Source organism: Semicossyphus pulcher, unplaced genomic scaffold (assembly GCF_022749685.1).
Source record: "Semicossyphus pulcher isolate SPU_LCO1_2020_fin unplaced genomic scaffold, fSemPul1.0.p SCAF_20, whole genome shotgun sequence".
Lineage (NCBI taxonomy): Eukaryota > Metazoa > Chordata > Actinopteri > Labriformes > Labridae > Semicossyphus > Semicossyphus pulcher.
In genome coordinates, this window is record NW_027211694.1 from 2,661,398 (window position 1) to 2,679,348 (window position 17,951).

The 17,951-nt window shown below is 43.6% G+C and overlaps 1 protein-coding gene across 13 annotated transcripts in view; it reads right to left on the bottom strand.

The window, feature by feature from the left end:
• Window positions 1-17,951, bottom strand: part of celf2 (cugbp, Elav-like family member 2) — a 226,730-nt gene that overhangs the window by 15,040 nt on the left and 193,739 nt on the right. For 2 of the 13 annotated variants that reach the window (XM_069670734.1, XM_069670737.1), the window contains exons 7-10: window positions 16,903-17,064; window positions 14,061-14,124; window positions 2,993-3,118; window positions 64-243 (exon numbers count right to left, since the gene is read on the bottom strand). In XM_069670734.1, coding sequence (XP_069526835.1) covers window positions 64-243; window positions 2,993-3,118; window positions 14,061-14,124; window positions 16,903-17,064 — 532 coding nt within the window. Of the gene's footprint in view, window positions 1-63; window positions 262-2,992; window positions 3,122-6,892; window positions 7,028-14,060; window positions 14,125-16,821; window positions 17,065-17,951 lie in introns of all 13 variants that reach the window. The other 11 variants (XM_069670725.1, XM_069670727.1, XM_069670726.1 and 8 more) reach the window with 11 other exon arrangements.

Below are 17,951 nucleotides of genomic sequence, written 5' to 3' on the forward strand. Positions count from 1 at the left end.
AATCTTTGCAGGTTTCAGCTGAGACACTGAATCTTTGTGTGAAACCCCCCGGGGCTTACTGACCCTCTTTCTGGCTGCCAGCAGCCCCTTGCTGCTGCAGCAGAGACTGGCTGTAGAGGGTGGGCAGCGCTGCGGCGGCGTACTGCTGGATCCCTGAGTAAGCCTGCGTCAGCGCGTCCATGGTGCCCGCCGTCCCGTTGGTTAGCCCTGCGCCGCCCAGGCCTCCGTTTAGAGCCGCCATACCTGAGAGCATTTGAGCAACTTTACATAAAACCCAACAATAAAGAAAGAAGAGTGCACTTACTCATTAGCGCTCCCACTGAAGGTTGTGTTTTTACCACACATACACACACACGTCACACGGACAGCAAACACACACATGGACTGAACTGTAAGTTACACACGACACATTACACACACATAAACACATCAATACTGTGTCCACGCACAGAACATGACGGCTAACACGTCAGACCACAGGACAAACACAGTTTTAGTTTACACGCAGTGAAGTACAGTATGAGTGTCGCTGATGACAGCCAGAGCTGCACACATGAAGGCCTCCGGATCAGAGGCACGCAGCGATGCATGCACACACACAGAAACACACTGAGAACACGATCATGTCTACGTGACACAAAGACACAGTGAAAAACAGCAGAATGAAGACATGAAAACAGACTTTGTAACACACTAACGGGGGCGTGGATAGTAATTCAGGGCCCACGTTTAGTCTTTAGTGTAACATACATCTCTGAAAGGCTGCCTGAGTCTGTGTCCTCTCTCACATCTCCCTCATGTTGTCAGGAAACAGCTAAGTTAAACATCAACAGCGAGCTGATGTGCTTTTCCAGCCGGTGACGTCTCACTTTGGGGCGAAGGCAGACACGTGGAGCGAGGAGGGAGGGGGACAGCAGAGGGGAGTCTGGTTTAAAAGTGAAGGAACGCAGCAGTAACACTCATTAGCTGCTTGTAACGGCTTAATATCACGGCGGAGGGCAACTTGTCTGAGGGGGTCTGACATTGGCTCGGCGTCCTGTCGCCTCACCGTCAGACACAGTGAAATAAATTATCACCGCAGAGCTCGGGATTATAGGTCACTCATTTATTCAGGAATAATTGCACTGGTGACCTTTGCAATTCAATTAAGGCCTAGATGTGTTTAAATGAGGGCGGTCTGCGCGGGTGGTGGCGGTGGCGGTGAGGGAGGTGATGAAGAGGAGGGGGCGCAGCGAGGGGAGAAGGGTTTGCTGGGGAAAAAATGGGATGCAAAACTGAAACGACCCATTTCATTGAGAAGACGAGCTTGCGCGTGTGTGTGTGTGTTTCTGCACCTGACGCGTGTATGATTCACACGGAGGATACAGCTACTCCAGCCGAGGAGCGGGGAAAGGTCAGAGGAGAATAATGTGGTGGAAGAGGCCGCCGGTACAGGATCTGTGCTGTAATAACAGCGCTGATTAAGATCCCAGCCCGGCTCCCCAGAGGTCACAGGCAGGACACGCGACGCAGAGAGCGGCGACGCAGGCTGTGCAGATAGAAACATGTGTGTGTGTGCACTGCAGTGAGCTATACTTACAGGTCAATCCTGACGACAGAGTTCCTTTTTTAGACTATAAATGCAAAAGCTCTTTTAATAAAGCAGCAGCCTGAAAATATCTTTTATTATACAACTATTTTTTCAAGTTATGGCATGCAAATGTGGACTTTTCTAATTTTTGGCATGAAAACTTTACAATTTTTAAAAAATCTAGCAATTTTTCTGCATGCAAATTCAAATTCAGTATATAATTGGCATAACTAATGTGAATTAAATGAACATTTTAAATGAAAATAATTTTAGTTTGTTGTTGCATAAAGATTTTTAAATCCTGAATTTTTGTTCATGTGGAAGATCACATATGAGATCTGTTTGTTCAGAAAACTGCAATAATTTGTATTTTGTGAATGAAAATATACTAAAAACTCAAAAACATGTATTTTCTTGCTTTCAAATATCCAAAGTAGTATCTGTCTGCAGTAAAAACAGTCAAATTTTGCATATAAATCTTTTTATTTTTGAATAAATGTTGCAACATGTTGTTTGCATTGTGAGAGAAATTGTGTTTGTTTTTGCAGGACAGAAGAATTGTTTACTTTTGTCATGAAGTTATCAAATTTAAAAGGTAGTAAATGTCTGCAAAACTGGCAACGCAACTGCAAAAATTACAAAAGGTTTTTATCTTCTTCCAGCTGTGCAGCTGTTTAATTCTGAACCCCCTTTTCTATACGACAGACAACACATCGACACAACGACACAATGTGAAACAACAACAACAACAACAACAGGGACGGTCGTGTGAGGTGACAGCAGCACGCCAGCTCTGCCAGGACGACACCGCAGCACTCTTACAGCAAGCATAACCCGGACACAACCAGGAAGCGGATGGAGGGATGAGTGGAGGAATGGATGGATGAAATGTGCGCGGCCAGATGATTGGATGAGTTTGCCGTAATTAAAAGAGTGAAGACAGTTTATTTACTGAGACGCAGAGAGACGACAGGAGGAAACGAACTCTGAAGGGCAGTTTGTTCTTCAGATATTCATTCTGTTTTAGCGCTCGTTGATCCGCCTCTTCTTATTCCATCTTTACTTGTTTGTAAGAACAGACTCAAACAGGGTAATTGATTCAAATCTTCAAAAATCAATAGATTAATGTCAAATTAAATACTTTATCTTAACTCTACGCAAAGTGGAAATCCTGTACAGCTGATAACATTAGAGTTTGATATCTAATATATCATTTTAAAGAAAAAAAGCTTGTGTTTTAAAGGTTTTAATGGAGACTTTTAGAAGCAAATGTCAAACTCTAATCATGCCTTGTTTGCCGGCTGTGCGTCTCTCTGCATCGACTCACAGGCTGTGTCGGAGATGATGCCGCTGGGTGTGGATGGAGCGTAAGGTGGAGGTGTGGGTGGAGGTGGAGTGGCTGATGGCAGGGTGAATACTCACTGTTGATGCTACCTGCTAGTGCATTAATGTTGTTCAGGCCCACAGTGGCGCCTGCCAGGCCCTGCAGGGTGCCCAGAGAGGTCAGAGAGTTCATGGCGCCAGCGTTGGAGCTGGCTGTGGTGCCCGCTGCTGGGGGGGAAGAGAGAGGGAGAGGGAGGGGAGGGGAGGGGGAGAACAAGATGAAGAGAGAAAGGAGCAGACGTGTTATACATGCATTTAGCTCACTTTGAGGTTCCTCGAATCGAGGTGAAGGCTTTTTATTTAACACATCTTAAACTCGTACAGCTTTACAGGAAGGTGCTACTTGTACAAATTCATATCAGCTAATTGTCATAAACTAAGGGCTGCAACCAACTGGAAGCACGGCTCGGAAAACTGGCTGCCTGCCTGCATTTTTACCCTTTTAGAAGGAGGTCACGCTGCCAAAGATTTTGCTGAAACTTGTGAAAGTTGTTTAGTAAAAGGGACCTATGTAAACAGTCTGCAGCGCAGGGTTTAAAGTGCAAGGAGCAAGTGTATTTAGGATGTTTTGAGTTGCATAATTGGGTGCAAAGATTTAAAGACTACCTTTTTTTGTGTGCAAAGTGGAGCTAAATCCAGTTGCAGATTAAAGAACGAACTTGTTATTAAAATGCATGAACTATGCTGCAGCCGTGGCCCCGAATGTTTCCTACTTTCTTGGATTCGTCCGGTCAGACTTGTTAAAGAGATTTACAGGAAACGGACACCTCTCTTCCTGTCAGCTTTCTGATGATAAAGACGAAGGCTGGGAGGCCGCTGTCGGAGCCTCTTCACGAGTGTAAGTAGAGCCCGGGTGAGCAGAGAACACTAGGAACATCTCCTTCACGTAAAGCTCAGTGGAGTTCAAGGGAAGCGTGGTCATGAGGAAAACAGTTTCCTCCACAGTTTGTTTCATGCTTATGTTTATAAAATATTACAAGTAGCACCTTTAATTAAAACATGTTGCAGCACCTTGACCCTACAAACATATTAACCCCATGTATATAATTACACAGAGATGAAAACACTTCTATGGTTTGGAAGGAGAAAGCTGTCAGGAGACGTTCACAAAAGCTGGTAAATCAGAGCTTTCAAGGTGATGCTGTAATTGCGTTAAAGAAACACAAGGACCATAAAAAGAAGCACACACATGTACAGAGAGGCGAGGCAACAATCAGAAGAGACTTCTCTTTTCAATTCTGTTGAATATTTTAATGACTTTTTTGGCTGTAAATCGTCACAGACACAGAAACAACACACGAGTCGACACAGTGGACACAAACTCACGCACACATACACCTGGACACACAGCGGTGTGAGCTAAGTGGTGGTGAGGTGGTGGTGAGATGGTGCACAAAGCTCACAACCTTAAAAGACAGATTGAGTCTATTTTTTTTTTTACCCTTGATCTCCTCAAAGCGACGCCAACAAAGCGGGATCGCGGCTGTTTACGTTTTCAGAAATGGTGCAATAAAGGGAGCATTGTGTCGCTGCACAAACAAAAAAGCGCTGGCCTGTCTCCATGCAGAACTGTCTATATTTATCAAACTACAGTGACGTTTTCAGTTTCATTGACACATGCAGTATCGCGCCACTCATTCACACTGAGTAGCTCCACCTGAGTGCGTGCTATTCAAGGTTGGACTGACATTCAGAGTCAGAAAGAGAGAGGAAGAAAGAGAGAGGCAGGAATAAGAAAAGGTGAAAAGTGAGGAGAGAATTAGCGAGGAGAGGAAGAGAGACGAGACAAGTGCGAGTCGGCTCGGTGGAAGCAGGAAGTGAGATGGAAGCGGTGTGAGTGTTAACGTAGAGGGGGGGGTGGTGAGATGAGGGGTAGCTTTTCATATTCATGCTCTGTTGGGAGCGCGCTCCAAAAGAAGACAGCAAAAAAAACCACGGCTGCTGGAGCGAGGCCGAGCCGACATGAAAGGGGGGGATGATGGAGCAGAAACAGGGAGCTTGTCAAAAGGAGGGCAGCAGGAAAAGACGAGGGCAACGAGAAGGAACACAAGGAGAGGAGGAAGAGGAGGAGGAGGGAGAGAATGAGGGAAAAAAAGAGTGCAATATTTAACCTGAGCCGAGTTCAGACATCGACCTCCTAGTCCTTAAAGGGGAAATCCTGTATTCTTTAAACCGGGCCCTGTTTTTACATACTTTGTGATCTAAATGACTCATAGGTAAGAAAACGTTTTGGAATTGCTCCACTAGATGGCTTCACCCACGAGACAAAGTACCACCGTCAACTTAAAGTGCTTTTTTTTAAAGGCTCAGATTGTTATTCTAAGTGTCTGACAACATTACAGGGAGGATTAAAACAAAGATAGACCTTTTTGTTTGAGAGTAAGATCCTTTTTTTAACCCAGAAACAACGGTTTCATTGCTCCCTTTAAAGCCACCAGACTCCATTTACAAAAACAGTCATTTTACCTCGCAGAACATGGGAGTTTCCTCAATTGGTTCAGGGTTTTTTGTGTTAGTTTGCGATGGACAAAAACTGTGTTGTCGCTGAATTAGCCATTTAAAACCACAATAACACAAACAAACTAACCAATCAGTGTCGGAGTAGACCAGCCACTCCTGTGTTCTGCACGCTAAAAGTACCATTTTTGTCAATGGAGTTTGGTGGGTTTGAAGCGAATGATGTAACGTCCATTTTTGGATTAAAAAAAAGGATCAGAATTCAGGGATCATTCAAAATATATTGTTAAACACTTAACCCAGAAATAACGGTTTCACTGCTCACTTTAAAGCCACCAGACTCCACTGAATAAAACAGTAATTTAACCTTTCAGAACATGGGAGTCGCTTGTCTACCAATGCCTCAATTGATTCAGGTTTTTTTGTGTTAGTTTGCTATGGGCAAAAATTGTGTTGTAGCGGAACAAGCCGTTTAAAGACACAGTAACACAAACCAACTAACCAATCAGTGTCGGGGTAGACCAGCAACTCCCATGTGCTACACGCAGTACCATTTTTGTCAATGGAGTTTGGTGGGTTTGAAGCGAATGATGTAACGGCTGTTTCCGGTTAAAAAAAAAGGATCTTACTCTTTGACAAAAAGGTCAATATCTTCAGAGATCATTCAAAATATATTGTTAGACAGTTTAATAACAATCTGATCATGTCAGCGGTAAAAAAAAAAAAAAAATCATGGTCCGACTTTGACTCTGAAAGATTGCAGCTATTACAGCCTATCTTGCAGTTGCAGGCTGAAGCAGTCTACTTGAAGAAATCCAAAACTTTGTGTTGCCATCATTCCCAAAGTATTAACATAGGGTCCAGGTTGAGAAATACTGGACTTCCCCTGTGACCACCCCGAGTCATCAACACAGACACCAACATACACTTACAGGTGCAGACACACCCTGAAACAACACTGTCTAAAGCTTCTACGTTGGTCTCTAGAGCTGCTGAGATTAAGCACAAACACTCCGAATAAAACACAACGACAAAACACAGATCTGTACCTGACGAAACATGTAAGCACGAAACACACATACATGCACACGCGCACACATATACAGTGCGTGTATCACGGGATGGCATGGCGGGGACGTGAGGTGTTCAAAGACACGTGAGGTGTTCAAAGACAGTGTAGCGCAGGAAGGCAGCGCATCAACAACACAGCATGGTTTTTGTGTTTGAGATGGAGGTCTTAAAGTGGAGACGGTGGATACACACACCATGGCGACGTGCCAGAGAGAGTCTGAACAATGGAGATGGTCATGTTTCGGCAACGATGATTGGTTGATGGTTTCAGTGATGGCGGAGGTGAAGTGCCGGGGTCATGGGGGCGACAACACTGGTAATGGGAACGGTGCAGAGCGGAGGACGTAGGCAGGCGTTGGCCCCCCTCCCCCCGGCGTCGGACCCCCCCGGCCTGAGTGGCTGCGGTGTTACCTGGGCTGGCCAACGCTCCCAGGGAGGCGGCGCTGGAGGACAGGGGGTTTGCGGTGGAGGGACTGGCTGAGTTTTGGGCCGCCGCCGCCGCCGCTGCTAAAGTGGCCAGGTTCTGCAACTGCAGAGCACTCATACCTGGAGAGAGGAGCCAGAGAGGGTGGTGTCAAACCTGGGGAGCGAGGCTGAGGCGAGGCTCGGTCGCCTGGCTGGACCGGGAGGACAGTACTGAACACGAGTTAGCTGCCTGCTGTCCGGAGTTGAACAAGAACAACAGAGGAGTGTGTGGATGTGCTGTAATGTACTTCTTCTCTGCGCTATCTTTGGACAACTGCAGTGTATCTGTGAAGAGTCTGCAGTGTGTGAAGGCAAACACTACAGCAGCTGATCTCGCTAATAAGTCCCACATGTGTTTAAATCAGTAAAAGCAGCTGTTGAAGTGTTTAGGTTTGGTGCATTTCTCTGAGGCAGAGCCGCTCTGGAGGCAGAAATAATCTCAGTGATTTAGTAAAACCTATATTTTTCTGTCTAAGAGGAAAGCTCAGTGGAGAAGACGCAGAAAATACAGCAGAAAGCCGACTAGTTATCTCATCTTTCTCTGCCAATTATAGGACTTCGATTTGAAGACAGCTCTGTCTTTGCTCAGCTCAGTTGTGCTCATAAAAACGGACATCTAATTGGTCAATAAAAATCATGATTAGAGCCAGACTCATATGGGACTTAGTGGCCGATATTGAAATGTAAGAAAGTACAAGGGTGCCTTTAGGCGCCTTTTCGACATGCTCTTAGATTTAACAGATGGAAATGATCCCGTAATGGAAACTCTTGCTATTTAAGGGTCATTTATTTTCTAATGATCAATGAAAGCAACATTTTACAAAAGCTTTCCAATGGTTCCCAATTCCCGATTTCTTACCAGCATTTCTCTCCTCTTTTCTGGCCCTTACAGGCACTTTAAGAGACCATGTTTTCAAAATTAAATGAAACAAAATTTTCTAAGGTATTTTACTTTTACTGATGACAACATCCCACTAAAGATAGACCGTTATGTAAAGGAGTAAGATGCTTTTTTTGGACCAAAAATGTCCGTTAACCTTGCTCTCTTCAAAGCCACCAGACTCCATTAAAAAAAACAGTAATTTTACCTCACAGAGGGAAAAGGGAGTTGCAGGTCTACAGGTGCTTCTATTGGTTATTGTCTTGGGTAATTACACTTTAAACAAATACTGTGTTGGTTCAGGACTCATCGTTAAAAACACCAAAGTCACACATCAGTAGAAACAAACTAACCCTTAAGGTAACGGTAGAGCAGCAACTCCTGTTGGTTCTGCGAGGTAAAATGACTGTTTTTGTCAATGGAGTTTGGTGGCGTGAAGAGTAATGTATTAATAATGGTAATGGTTATTTCTGGTTTAATAAAAAGCGTAATAATTGGAATATAACACAAATTAAACTACGATTAAGATGTTTAAGGAGGATAAAAAGGATGGATAAAGGTGCCTTTAGGTACCATTTTCAACATCCTACAGTCTATATAACGAATGGAAATGATCCTTTAATGGAAACTCTTACTTAAATGAAAAAAAACTTACATTTTGTTGTAACAAAGGTATTTTACTTTTACTGATGGCATGACAGTAAAGACACACCTTTGAGCAAGATGCTTTTTTTGGACCGAAAACGGCCGTTCCCTTGCTCTCTTCAAAGCCACCAGACTCCATTCAAAAAAAACAGGAATTCTACCTCACAGAGGGAGAAGGGAGTTGCTGATCTATGGGTGCTTCAATCGGTTGTTGTCTTGGGTATTTATGCTTTAAACACATTTTGTGCTGGTTCAGAACTCACCATTAAAAACACCATTGTCACACAATAACTAAAACAAACTAACCATGTAAGGTGATAGTAGACCAGTAACTCTAAGTTCTGCGAGGTAAAATGACTGTTTATGTCAATGGAGTCTGGTGGCGTTTAAAGAGCGATGACACAGTTATTTCTGCTTTAATAAAAAGCTTAATAATTGCAATATAACACAAATTAAACTACAATAAAGATTTTTACACTCCAGTGAAGGAGGATAAGGGCTTGAAAAAAGGTTGTAACACATTCACGTTACACTGATATATTTCTGTAATAAGCAGACATCAGCTTCCTGTCGATATCAGTCAGGCTCTAATCACACCGGCAAATGATTGAGGCTTTTAGCTTTTCACTGAATATTAAACTGAGTGTGGTTCAGGACTCCTGCAGGCTGAACTCTCCTCATTGTTAATCTGCTCGCTAAGATTAGCATACGGGCCTGTACTTAAGCATAATTAATGACTACATGCCAACACCCGAATGATGGTGAAGCAAAGGCTATAAAACACCGTCTGTGAGTACAGCTCCACCTTTCACCTCACTCCATGAATATGTGTGTGTGTGTGTGTGTGTGTGTGTGTGTTGAAGCAGCAATCCTTATAAAGCAAACAGAATCAGTTGTTCTTACCACGCAGCAGTTTCCTCTGACTCATGAGCTTGTTAGGTTTAAAGGGTGGACACTGTCAATGTGAGGTGTATGTGTCGTATATACAGTCTGGATGTATATACAGTACCATGGAAATACACACACACTCACACACTCAAAAACACACACACATACAAGTAGACACACACGAACAAGAAGACACCATGAAGAAGAAGATCCGTCTTATTCGACCCCGTGGTGAATGGTTCGAGGTTGTGACATCCAAACAGAGAAATCCTTCACCCAGACAAACTGAACGCAGCCAATGATAACAGATGGCTGGATTCATCACTGGGATTCACAGCTCTGATTGGTTCATTAAAAATAGAAGCAAAAAGAAATATAAAGGCCAGAGCCAGTGCTCTTTCTTTCAAGATTGTCGTGGCATGTGAAGTGTGTGTAAGTGGAAAAATATATTTAAACATATTTTGGGCTCTTAATGACTAATATATACAAAAAAATGTTTGACAATATTAAAGAAATGATCCTGACAAAGAAAACCCTTTTTTATTTAAAGACTACGTTCATTTTGAAACCAGTAACAGCTGTTGCATGGCCTTCTTCTAAGCCACCAGACTCCATTTAAAAAAGCAGCGATTTAACCTCGCAGAACACGGGAGTTCCTCGTCTACCTCTGCCTCTATAAATGAGTTAGTTTGTGTTGTGTTGGATCAGAGCTAACCCTTTACAACCCAGAAGTCGCAAAACAACACAAACAAACTGATCAAGGCAGAGGTAGGCCAGCAACTTCCGTGTTCTGCAAGGTAAAATTGCTGTTTTTGTCAATGGAGTTTGGTTGCTTTGAAGAGAACGATCTAGAGGCTGTTTCTGCTTCCTAAAAATGGATCTAACTCTCTAAAAAAAGGTCTATCTCTGTCGGGATCCTGTCTGTCATGTTGCCAGACACTTAGAATAATAATCCGAGCCTGTCAGCAGAAAAGCAAGATCATATCTGGACTGGACTGAAAGATTACGTTGCAGCTGTTAAAGCCTGTTTCAGGGCTGCAGGCTGACGCAATCTACTGGAGCAATTCCAAAACATTCGCTACCTTTAAGTCATTTAAACCCCAATATGTATAAAAAATGGGGCCCAGGTTTAAAAATATCTGAATTAAAGCATTAAAGTGATTGAAATTCAGTATCTCTTTATCCGATAGTGTGTTTTCTTTAAGGTAAAAAGGCCTCACACGCGCGAAGCCGTCTGAGAGCTGCTGGTTGATGCAGAGAACGATGCACACTGCAGGGGAGAAGAAGGCTGTTTATAAGAGCTCTTCTTCGTGCCTCTTTATTAGAATATAAAGGAGAGTTTTATTTCGCTGCCCTTGTCCCCTCGGCCGAGTTTGGAAAAAGACTGGTGAGACCACAGAGACTCGGAACTACACGCTCGTTTTATGCAATGCCACTTCAGCGTGTTTACAGCGTAAAGACATTGTAGTGCCTTTGTGTTGCAGCCACATCCTTCGTCTTACCTTGGCCGCCCTTTTCTATTCTTCCAGCCTTTCATTTCCCTTTTTTTCTCCGATCCTTTCTGTCTCATTCATGCTTTTTTGTGCTCTCTTTTCTTACTCTTTCTCTCCATCAATTTCTTTTTTTCTTTCATCATTTTCAAGTTGTTTTTTCTTCCTTTCTCTCCTCATCCCTGCTCTTCCTATTACCGTATTTCTTTCTTGCCTCTTCCCTTTTCCTTCCTCCATTTCTTCCTTTATTTCCATGTCCTGCCCTGCTAGTTGTCTTCCCCTCCTCCATTCCTTCTGCTCTTCTTTTTCTGCCCTTTAATACCACTTTCATTCCTTCTTTCCCCTTCCATTTTCTCTTATTCCTCGTCTTTTCTATCTTTATTCTTCCTCCTCAAACCGTTTCCTTTCCTTCTCTGCTTTCCCTTTCATGTATTGTCTCCTCTTTTCTATCCTTTCTATTTCCTTTCCCCTTCCTCATGTCTCAACTTCCCTTTTAATCCTCCTCCTTTCTTCTCTTTTATTCTGTAATTCCTTTTACTGTCCTTCCTTCCAATTCTCAACTTTCTTACTTTACATTCTTTCCTCCTTCATCTCCGTCCTCTACTATGTTTCCTCACCTCCTTTTCTTGTCTATTTTTACAGCCTCCTTCCTTTTCTTCTTTGTCTCTCTCTCTCTTCTACCTCTTCTTCCTCTCCTACACCAATTTCTTTCTTGCATTTGTCAAAGGTTATCTCGCTCATTGAACATATTCCCGACAGTTAGAGGGAGAAGAGGAGCAGGCGGGAGATAAAAATAACCGGGTTAGAGGGGAATAAAGTCGAGATGAAGCCGCACGGAGAGAAAGAGAGACAGTTTGAGACAAATACGATCTACTTCCAACATCAGAGTCGGAGTATCCGGGCTGTGCAGATGGTACATGAGTGTGTGAGTACATATGTGTGTGTGTGTGTGTGGCGTGTATGGCAGCGCCGGGCTGCACCAGGCTGGCGTTGGCTGCGTCTAATTGAATGCTCATTGGTGTAATTGAAGCCTCTCAGCTCTGCAGCTCGTCGTGTTAAAGACTGGGACCAGATGTCATTCAGCTGTGTCACATCTCCTGCCAATCACTAATGCTCGCTCGCTCTCCCTCTCCCTCTCTCTCTCTCCCTTCGCAGATGGAGGACCAACAGATCTCCAGATTCAGACACCGTCACTCGCTCGTGGTTCCAAATCCCAGAGCCTATTTATCCGCGCGAGTGTGTGTTTGTGAAGGGAAATGTGTGTCGCGGCTCGACAGCAGAGTGTGCAGAAATTTAAATCAGCCACAGGGAAATTGCAAGGCGTCGTAACTCGAGGGAAAAAGACAGAAAACTTGAGGACACAAGACAAGAATCGCCACTTTAAAAACTCCCATCACGCTCACAATCTGCCATTGTCTCCTGCTGATTTCTTTACCCTGTTTCCCCGCGTCGCCTGACTACAAAGTGCAAAATCATGAGCTGACACCTTCCTAAAAAAAACTCACAGAAGTGAAGAAGGAGAAGAAAAAGAAAAGAGACGGAGGGTAGAAAAGAGAAGAGTGCGAAGGCTGCGGGGAGGCGTAAAAGGTGAGATGTAGAAAGTGCGATGGAGAGGGTGGAAGTGCGAGAGAATCTGCAAAAAAAAGAGGCTTAAAATAAAAAAGAAAAGTGATGAAAAGAAGAGGAGTGAGAGATGATGAGAGCGAGTATCCACGAGTCCCTCAAAGTCTTAAATAACCTAAATTTAAAGCCCTAAAAATTATATTTCTTAAAGACAGAGATTTTATCTTGTTCAGCATTTAATAGGCGGCTCCCTGGCTCGCTCAAAGCTTAGATTAATAAGGAACTGGGTTAATACAATATGCATTTTTTATTGCGTCAGCTTTACTTAAGAGACTCGGATTGTCCCTCATCGCTTTATTTCCTATTTCCTTGTGTTTCTTATTCAACCCATTCAGAGTTTGAAAACTTTTACTTCATACATTCACTGCAAAATAGGCCTAATCTATTCTTTTCCCTTTAAATTGGCTTTTACCATTTCTGAAGCAAAAATAATGGGATTTTAAGGTCGTATATTCTCTTATTTTGGGGTCAGAATGATACATAAACTTTTGAAGTAGCTTCAGTAGATTGCTTCAGCTGTGTGCTGGCTCTAATGGCTGCAATGCAAACCTTCAGGGACAAATGCAACCGCTCAAAGAACGTCCACTAAAAGTTCTTGTTTCTGACAAGCTCAGATTACTTTTCAAAGTTTCTCACATCATTAAAGAGATTTACAGAATGTTTTTGTGAAGGTAAAATCCTTATTTTTAAAAGAGAAACAGCTGTAACATCGTTCTCTTCAAAGCCACCAAACTCCATTGACAAAAACAACAATTTAACAAGTGGAAAACAGGAGTTGCTGATCTACCTCTGCCTCCATCAGGTAGGTGTTTGTTGTCTTTCTGAGTTGTGTTGGGTCATTTTAAAATATAATTAATCACCCAGCAATACAAACAAACTTCAGGTCAAAGCAGAAGCAGGCCAGCCTCTCCTGTCTTCTGCAAGTTAGAATGACTGATTTATTCAATGGAGTTTGGTTGCTGTGAACTCGCTGAACGAGCAGCTGCTTCCTGGTTTAAAAAAAGCATCTTCCTCTTGAACAAGAGGGTTCATCTCTGCAGGGATCCTTTCTGGAGCGTTGTTAGACACAATCTGAGCCCGTCAGTGGTAGGAACACTTTGAGCGGACGCCTTTAAATCAGCCTTGAACCTGCAGACGCTCTTGAAAGGAAACATGGAGGCGCAGATGGTGCATGGCAGAGACCCTCAGCAGTTAGAGAGCAGTAGATGGCGCCATCCTGCAGAGCAACATCTCCACCTAAGGAGCCCACTTTCAACAACATTCTCCACTCCTTCCTTTCTTTTCTTTTTTCTCTTCCCTCCTTTCTGTGATTCATCCATCCCTGCAAAGCCTCGGTGCTACCGCTACACGCCCAGGGCACAACTCTTGTCTGGCCTCATTAAAAGATCAAGACAATTCTTAGCAACAGTTAATAAATCTTCGGGGCAAAGAGCTCTCTTTACTGCACCACGCGAGTTCATCTGCTATGCTCTTTGGTTCCTCTTTTAGAAGTCTGTGAAGGAAAATAACAGAGAGGGCGCAACAAAGAGTCCACTGCCATCGTGCACGGTGGTTTCAGGGGGAGTTTAGCAACTGATTTTTGACTCACCGGCCATCTGCTGGATCCCGCTGAAGGCTCCGAGGTTACCGGAGGAGGTTGCCTGCTGAAGCAACTGATGGAAAGAAACAGGGAGAGAGGAGGAGGAGGAGGAGAGGGAGAAACAAAGTGAGCAGGGTGGATTCAAACAGCTTAAAACATGTCTATTCAGTGCTACGTAATGAGCGCGTTAGCATTGTGGTTTTTGCCTGAGCGCTCGATGAGTAAATGAGCTGCTAATATAGTTTGATCTCTCCTCTAAGCGCGCGCGCTGTTTGTATTCCAGCACGATTCTTCCAGACAAGTTGAGCATGAAAGCTCTAATCCAGCCGACTAATTAGATTCCAAAACAAAAGTGGAATACTGATGCTGTCAAAAACTCATCCGTCAAAGACTTGAATTAACAGCAAATTAACATCTTGTTTCTATTGTGGGAGAGATTTTGTTCAGCTTCCAGAATGGAGCTTTCAGAGGAGCGAGGATTCAACACATTCAAACACTTTTTTTATCTCACAAAATAAAATCAATATCCAGTAAAGGAGGGATGTTAGTCTGAGCTTGTTTCCCTCCTTAATGAGACAGGTGCTAATTGCAGTTAGGATGAAACAAATTAAGAATCGCAGGCTTGTTTTCAGGGCAGTCTGGGTGTGAGTTCACAGAGGGAAGAGCGTGTGTTACAGCCCTGAATGTGAGCCTTTAAAGAAGCAGAGGACTGCAGAGATGAAGCAGGAAAATGAGGTTTCTGAACAACCCACAAATCCTCCAATCAAACAAATCAAGCGATGAGGCTCTCAGATGCCGAGCAGTCGAGCCTCTACAGCAGGATTTATTAAATTGGGGATCAGTGGACTCCCAGGGGCCCGAGCGGTCCCCTGACACATCTCTCTTCTGTTTAATCCCACATTAAAGTCCCGCAATTACTTAATATATCGCAACAATTGCTGTAAAAGTCGGCCTCACGCTCAATTATTACTTAAAGATGCATTTTTCATGAGCGGAGAAAACATCCCAGTTTTCTTGTGACATCTAACAGAGTTTTTTGAAATGATTTATTTATCTGGAGAAGAAGCAGAACTTTGTCAAAGAATAACAAAACAAGAGTTTCAAAATGACACAGTGCATGGTTTTAGTATTTGCAGGATAAGGCAGACAGCAGAGGACGCTGACGAAGCAACACCTCGTCGTTTTAATGTGCGAGTTTAAAGGCGTTTAATTAATCTGCTGTAGAAATAGAAGCCTACAATGGCTTATTATTATTGTGAGTTTTGTAACCTTGTTATGGTTTTTATTTTAGAGCAGTTCAAAGAGGATGACGCAAACAACATCTGTTTTCATAGGGTTAACTTTGTGCTTTGAGTTGCCTTAACAAAACCATGATGTCATGCTTTAGGTAACAAGAGCATGAAAAATAACCCCCTGCAAAATGCAAGATTTTTAAGGGCTGCAATGTAAGGTTCCTGGTTCGAATCCCGGCTCAGACGTAGTGGGTTTTCATTCTCTCCCCGTGCATGCATGGGTTCCCCCCGGGTACTCCGGCTTCCTCCCACAATCCAAACACATGCTCGTTAGGTTGTCTGTCTCTATGTGTCAGCCCTGTGATTGACAGGCAACCTGTTCAGGTGTAACCCCGCCTCTGGGATAGGCACCAGCCCCCAGCTAGCGGGGAACGTTCCCATAACATCGGCTAAAATTAGCTACAAGTTCTAATTACGTTTTAAAGAAAACGTTTTAATCTAATATTCAAAGAATGTTTTGAGGATGTTTATCATTTCAAATAAACTTCTTGTAACGTTAAAACTTTAACATTTTAACACCAACTTTGTGAAGATGTTTTCAGGATGTTTTGAGGCCTGGGACGTCAGAACGCCTTTTATAAAACATTCGCTCAATGTGACATAAAAACAAAGGTAGAACATGCTGAGGATCTTCTCTGGATGTTAGTTTGGCCTAACTAACGTTCCTGAAATGTGATCTAAACATTCTCACTGCAGCTTTCTGAACATGTTCTCAGAGAACGTTCTCCTGCTATTAAAAGGAACATTCTGGGAACCAAAACGTTACCAGAACATCGCACGTCACATTCTCAGAACGTTCTTAGAAGAAAAAACTGTCCAGCTGGGCCCCCGCGACCCTGAACAGGAACGATGTCACCTCCATCACAACTTCCTACTCAGCTCTATTTTGTGAATATCTGATGTACTACTGTCCTGTTGTTACTCTATGAGGCACTGTCTCTTTGCATTTAAGCCACATACACTTTATATTTTACGTATATTTGAGTTGTTATTTTGTATTTTGTTCTGTAATTGTGGAGAAATCTGGCACTAAAAGTTCTTCTTGTATCTCATCTGCTGCTTTACGGGTTATGCTCATAAAAACACGTCCTCACTATCGGGATAAAAAAGCATCCCATTGATAATTCAAGTAAATTATTTTGCAGTCAATAAAGAAATGTGTCCTAAATTTTAAAATAAGACTCTTATTCTGAAAAACGAAACAAACAGGAAGTAGGCTGCATCCTCGTGTTTGTCTTGCGTAACATCTTTTAAATATTGAACACAGATCTTTGGCTCCTGGCGGCCTCAGACCTCGTTCAGAGACCTCATTTCCTGCTGCGCTACAGTCCCAGGAGGAGGAAGGAGCAGAGGAACAATGTCAGGGCTGAGGAGGAGTTATAGAACAGGAGGAAGGAGGAGGAGGAGGAGGAGGAGGAGGAGGAGGAGGCCAGTGAGAGGGATTTTTAAAGGTTTGTGTTTTCGGTTGGGGCACTGACTGCGGCGGCGTTGGCCATGGGGCTGCAGTAAGGGGTGGAGGAGGTGATGGTGGAGGTGGGCGACGCGGCGGCTCTCCTTACAGCCAGATACTGCGGGGTGAGGCCCCCCAGGCCCGTCAGGCTCCCCCAGGTGGTGGCGCTGTTCAGCTGCTGCATCTGCTGCGCCAGCTGCTGCTGCAGACGCCGCTGCTCCTTGTCCTTCTGCGTGTCGGCGAACTTCACCACGATGGGAGACGAGCAGCCCTGGAGGGGGGGGAAGAGGGGAGGAAATGCAAGAGGAGAAGAGGAGAAGAGGAGAAGAGGTGAAAGGGCAGGGGAGGAGAGTTAAAGAAAAGAGAGGAGGAACAGAAAGAAGAGGAGAGAAGAGGATTTAAAGGGGAGAAGAGAGGAAAAGGGATGAAGATGAATTGACAGAAAGGTGGAGTAAAGGAGAGAAGAATAAACGAGAGGCGGAAGTAGAGAAGAGAAAAGTGAAAATGAGAGAGGGGAAGAGATGAAAAGGAAGGGAAGAGGAAGAGGAGAAGACGGGAAAAAAAAGGAGATGAGGGAAGAGGACAGGAAAAGAAAAACAAAGGAAGAAGAGGAGTAAAGAGGAGGGATGACAAAAGAGGACAGACAAAAGAAAAGGAAGGCCAGAGAAGAGCAGAAAGGGGAAGGAAAACACAAGAGGATAATTTAGAGAGATGGAGGGAAGAATAGTTTAAAGAAAAGAGGGAGAGGAGAGAAAAGAGGAGACAAAGAGGAGAAAAAGAAGGGAGGAGGAGGAGGAGAAGAGGAGACAAAAGATAATTAGGGCATTAGGTTTCTGTTTGCACCGCGATGACTACAGCAGGTAAAAACACCTCAACATAAACATGATGGATGCACTAAAAGCTTCTAATAAAGGCAGGAAAATTACTGTTTTTATGAGGCGCACACACACAAGCACACACACACACACACACACACGTACACACACACAAACACACACACATGTACACACGCGCACACACACATAAAAGGACGCACACGAGTCCAACAACACAACACACATTTCATTATTAACAAACTTTACATCAGCAACGAGAGGAAGGAAGAAAGTTGTTCTCAATTAAAACAGCCTTGTAAAATCTCTCTCTCTCACACACACA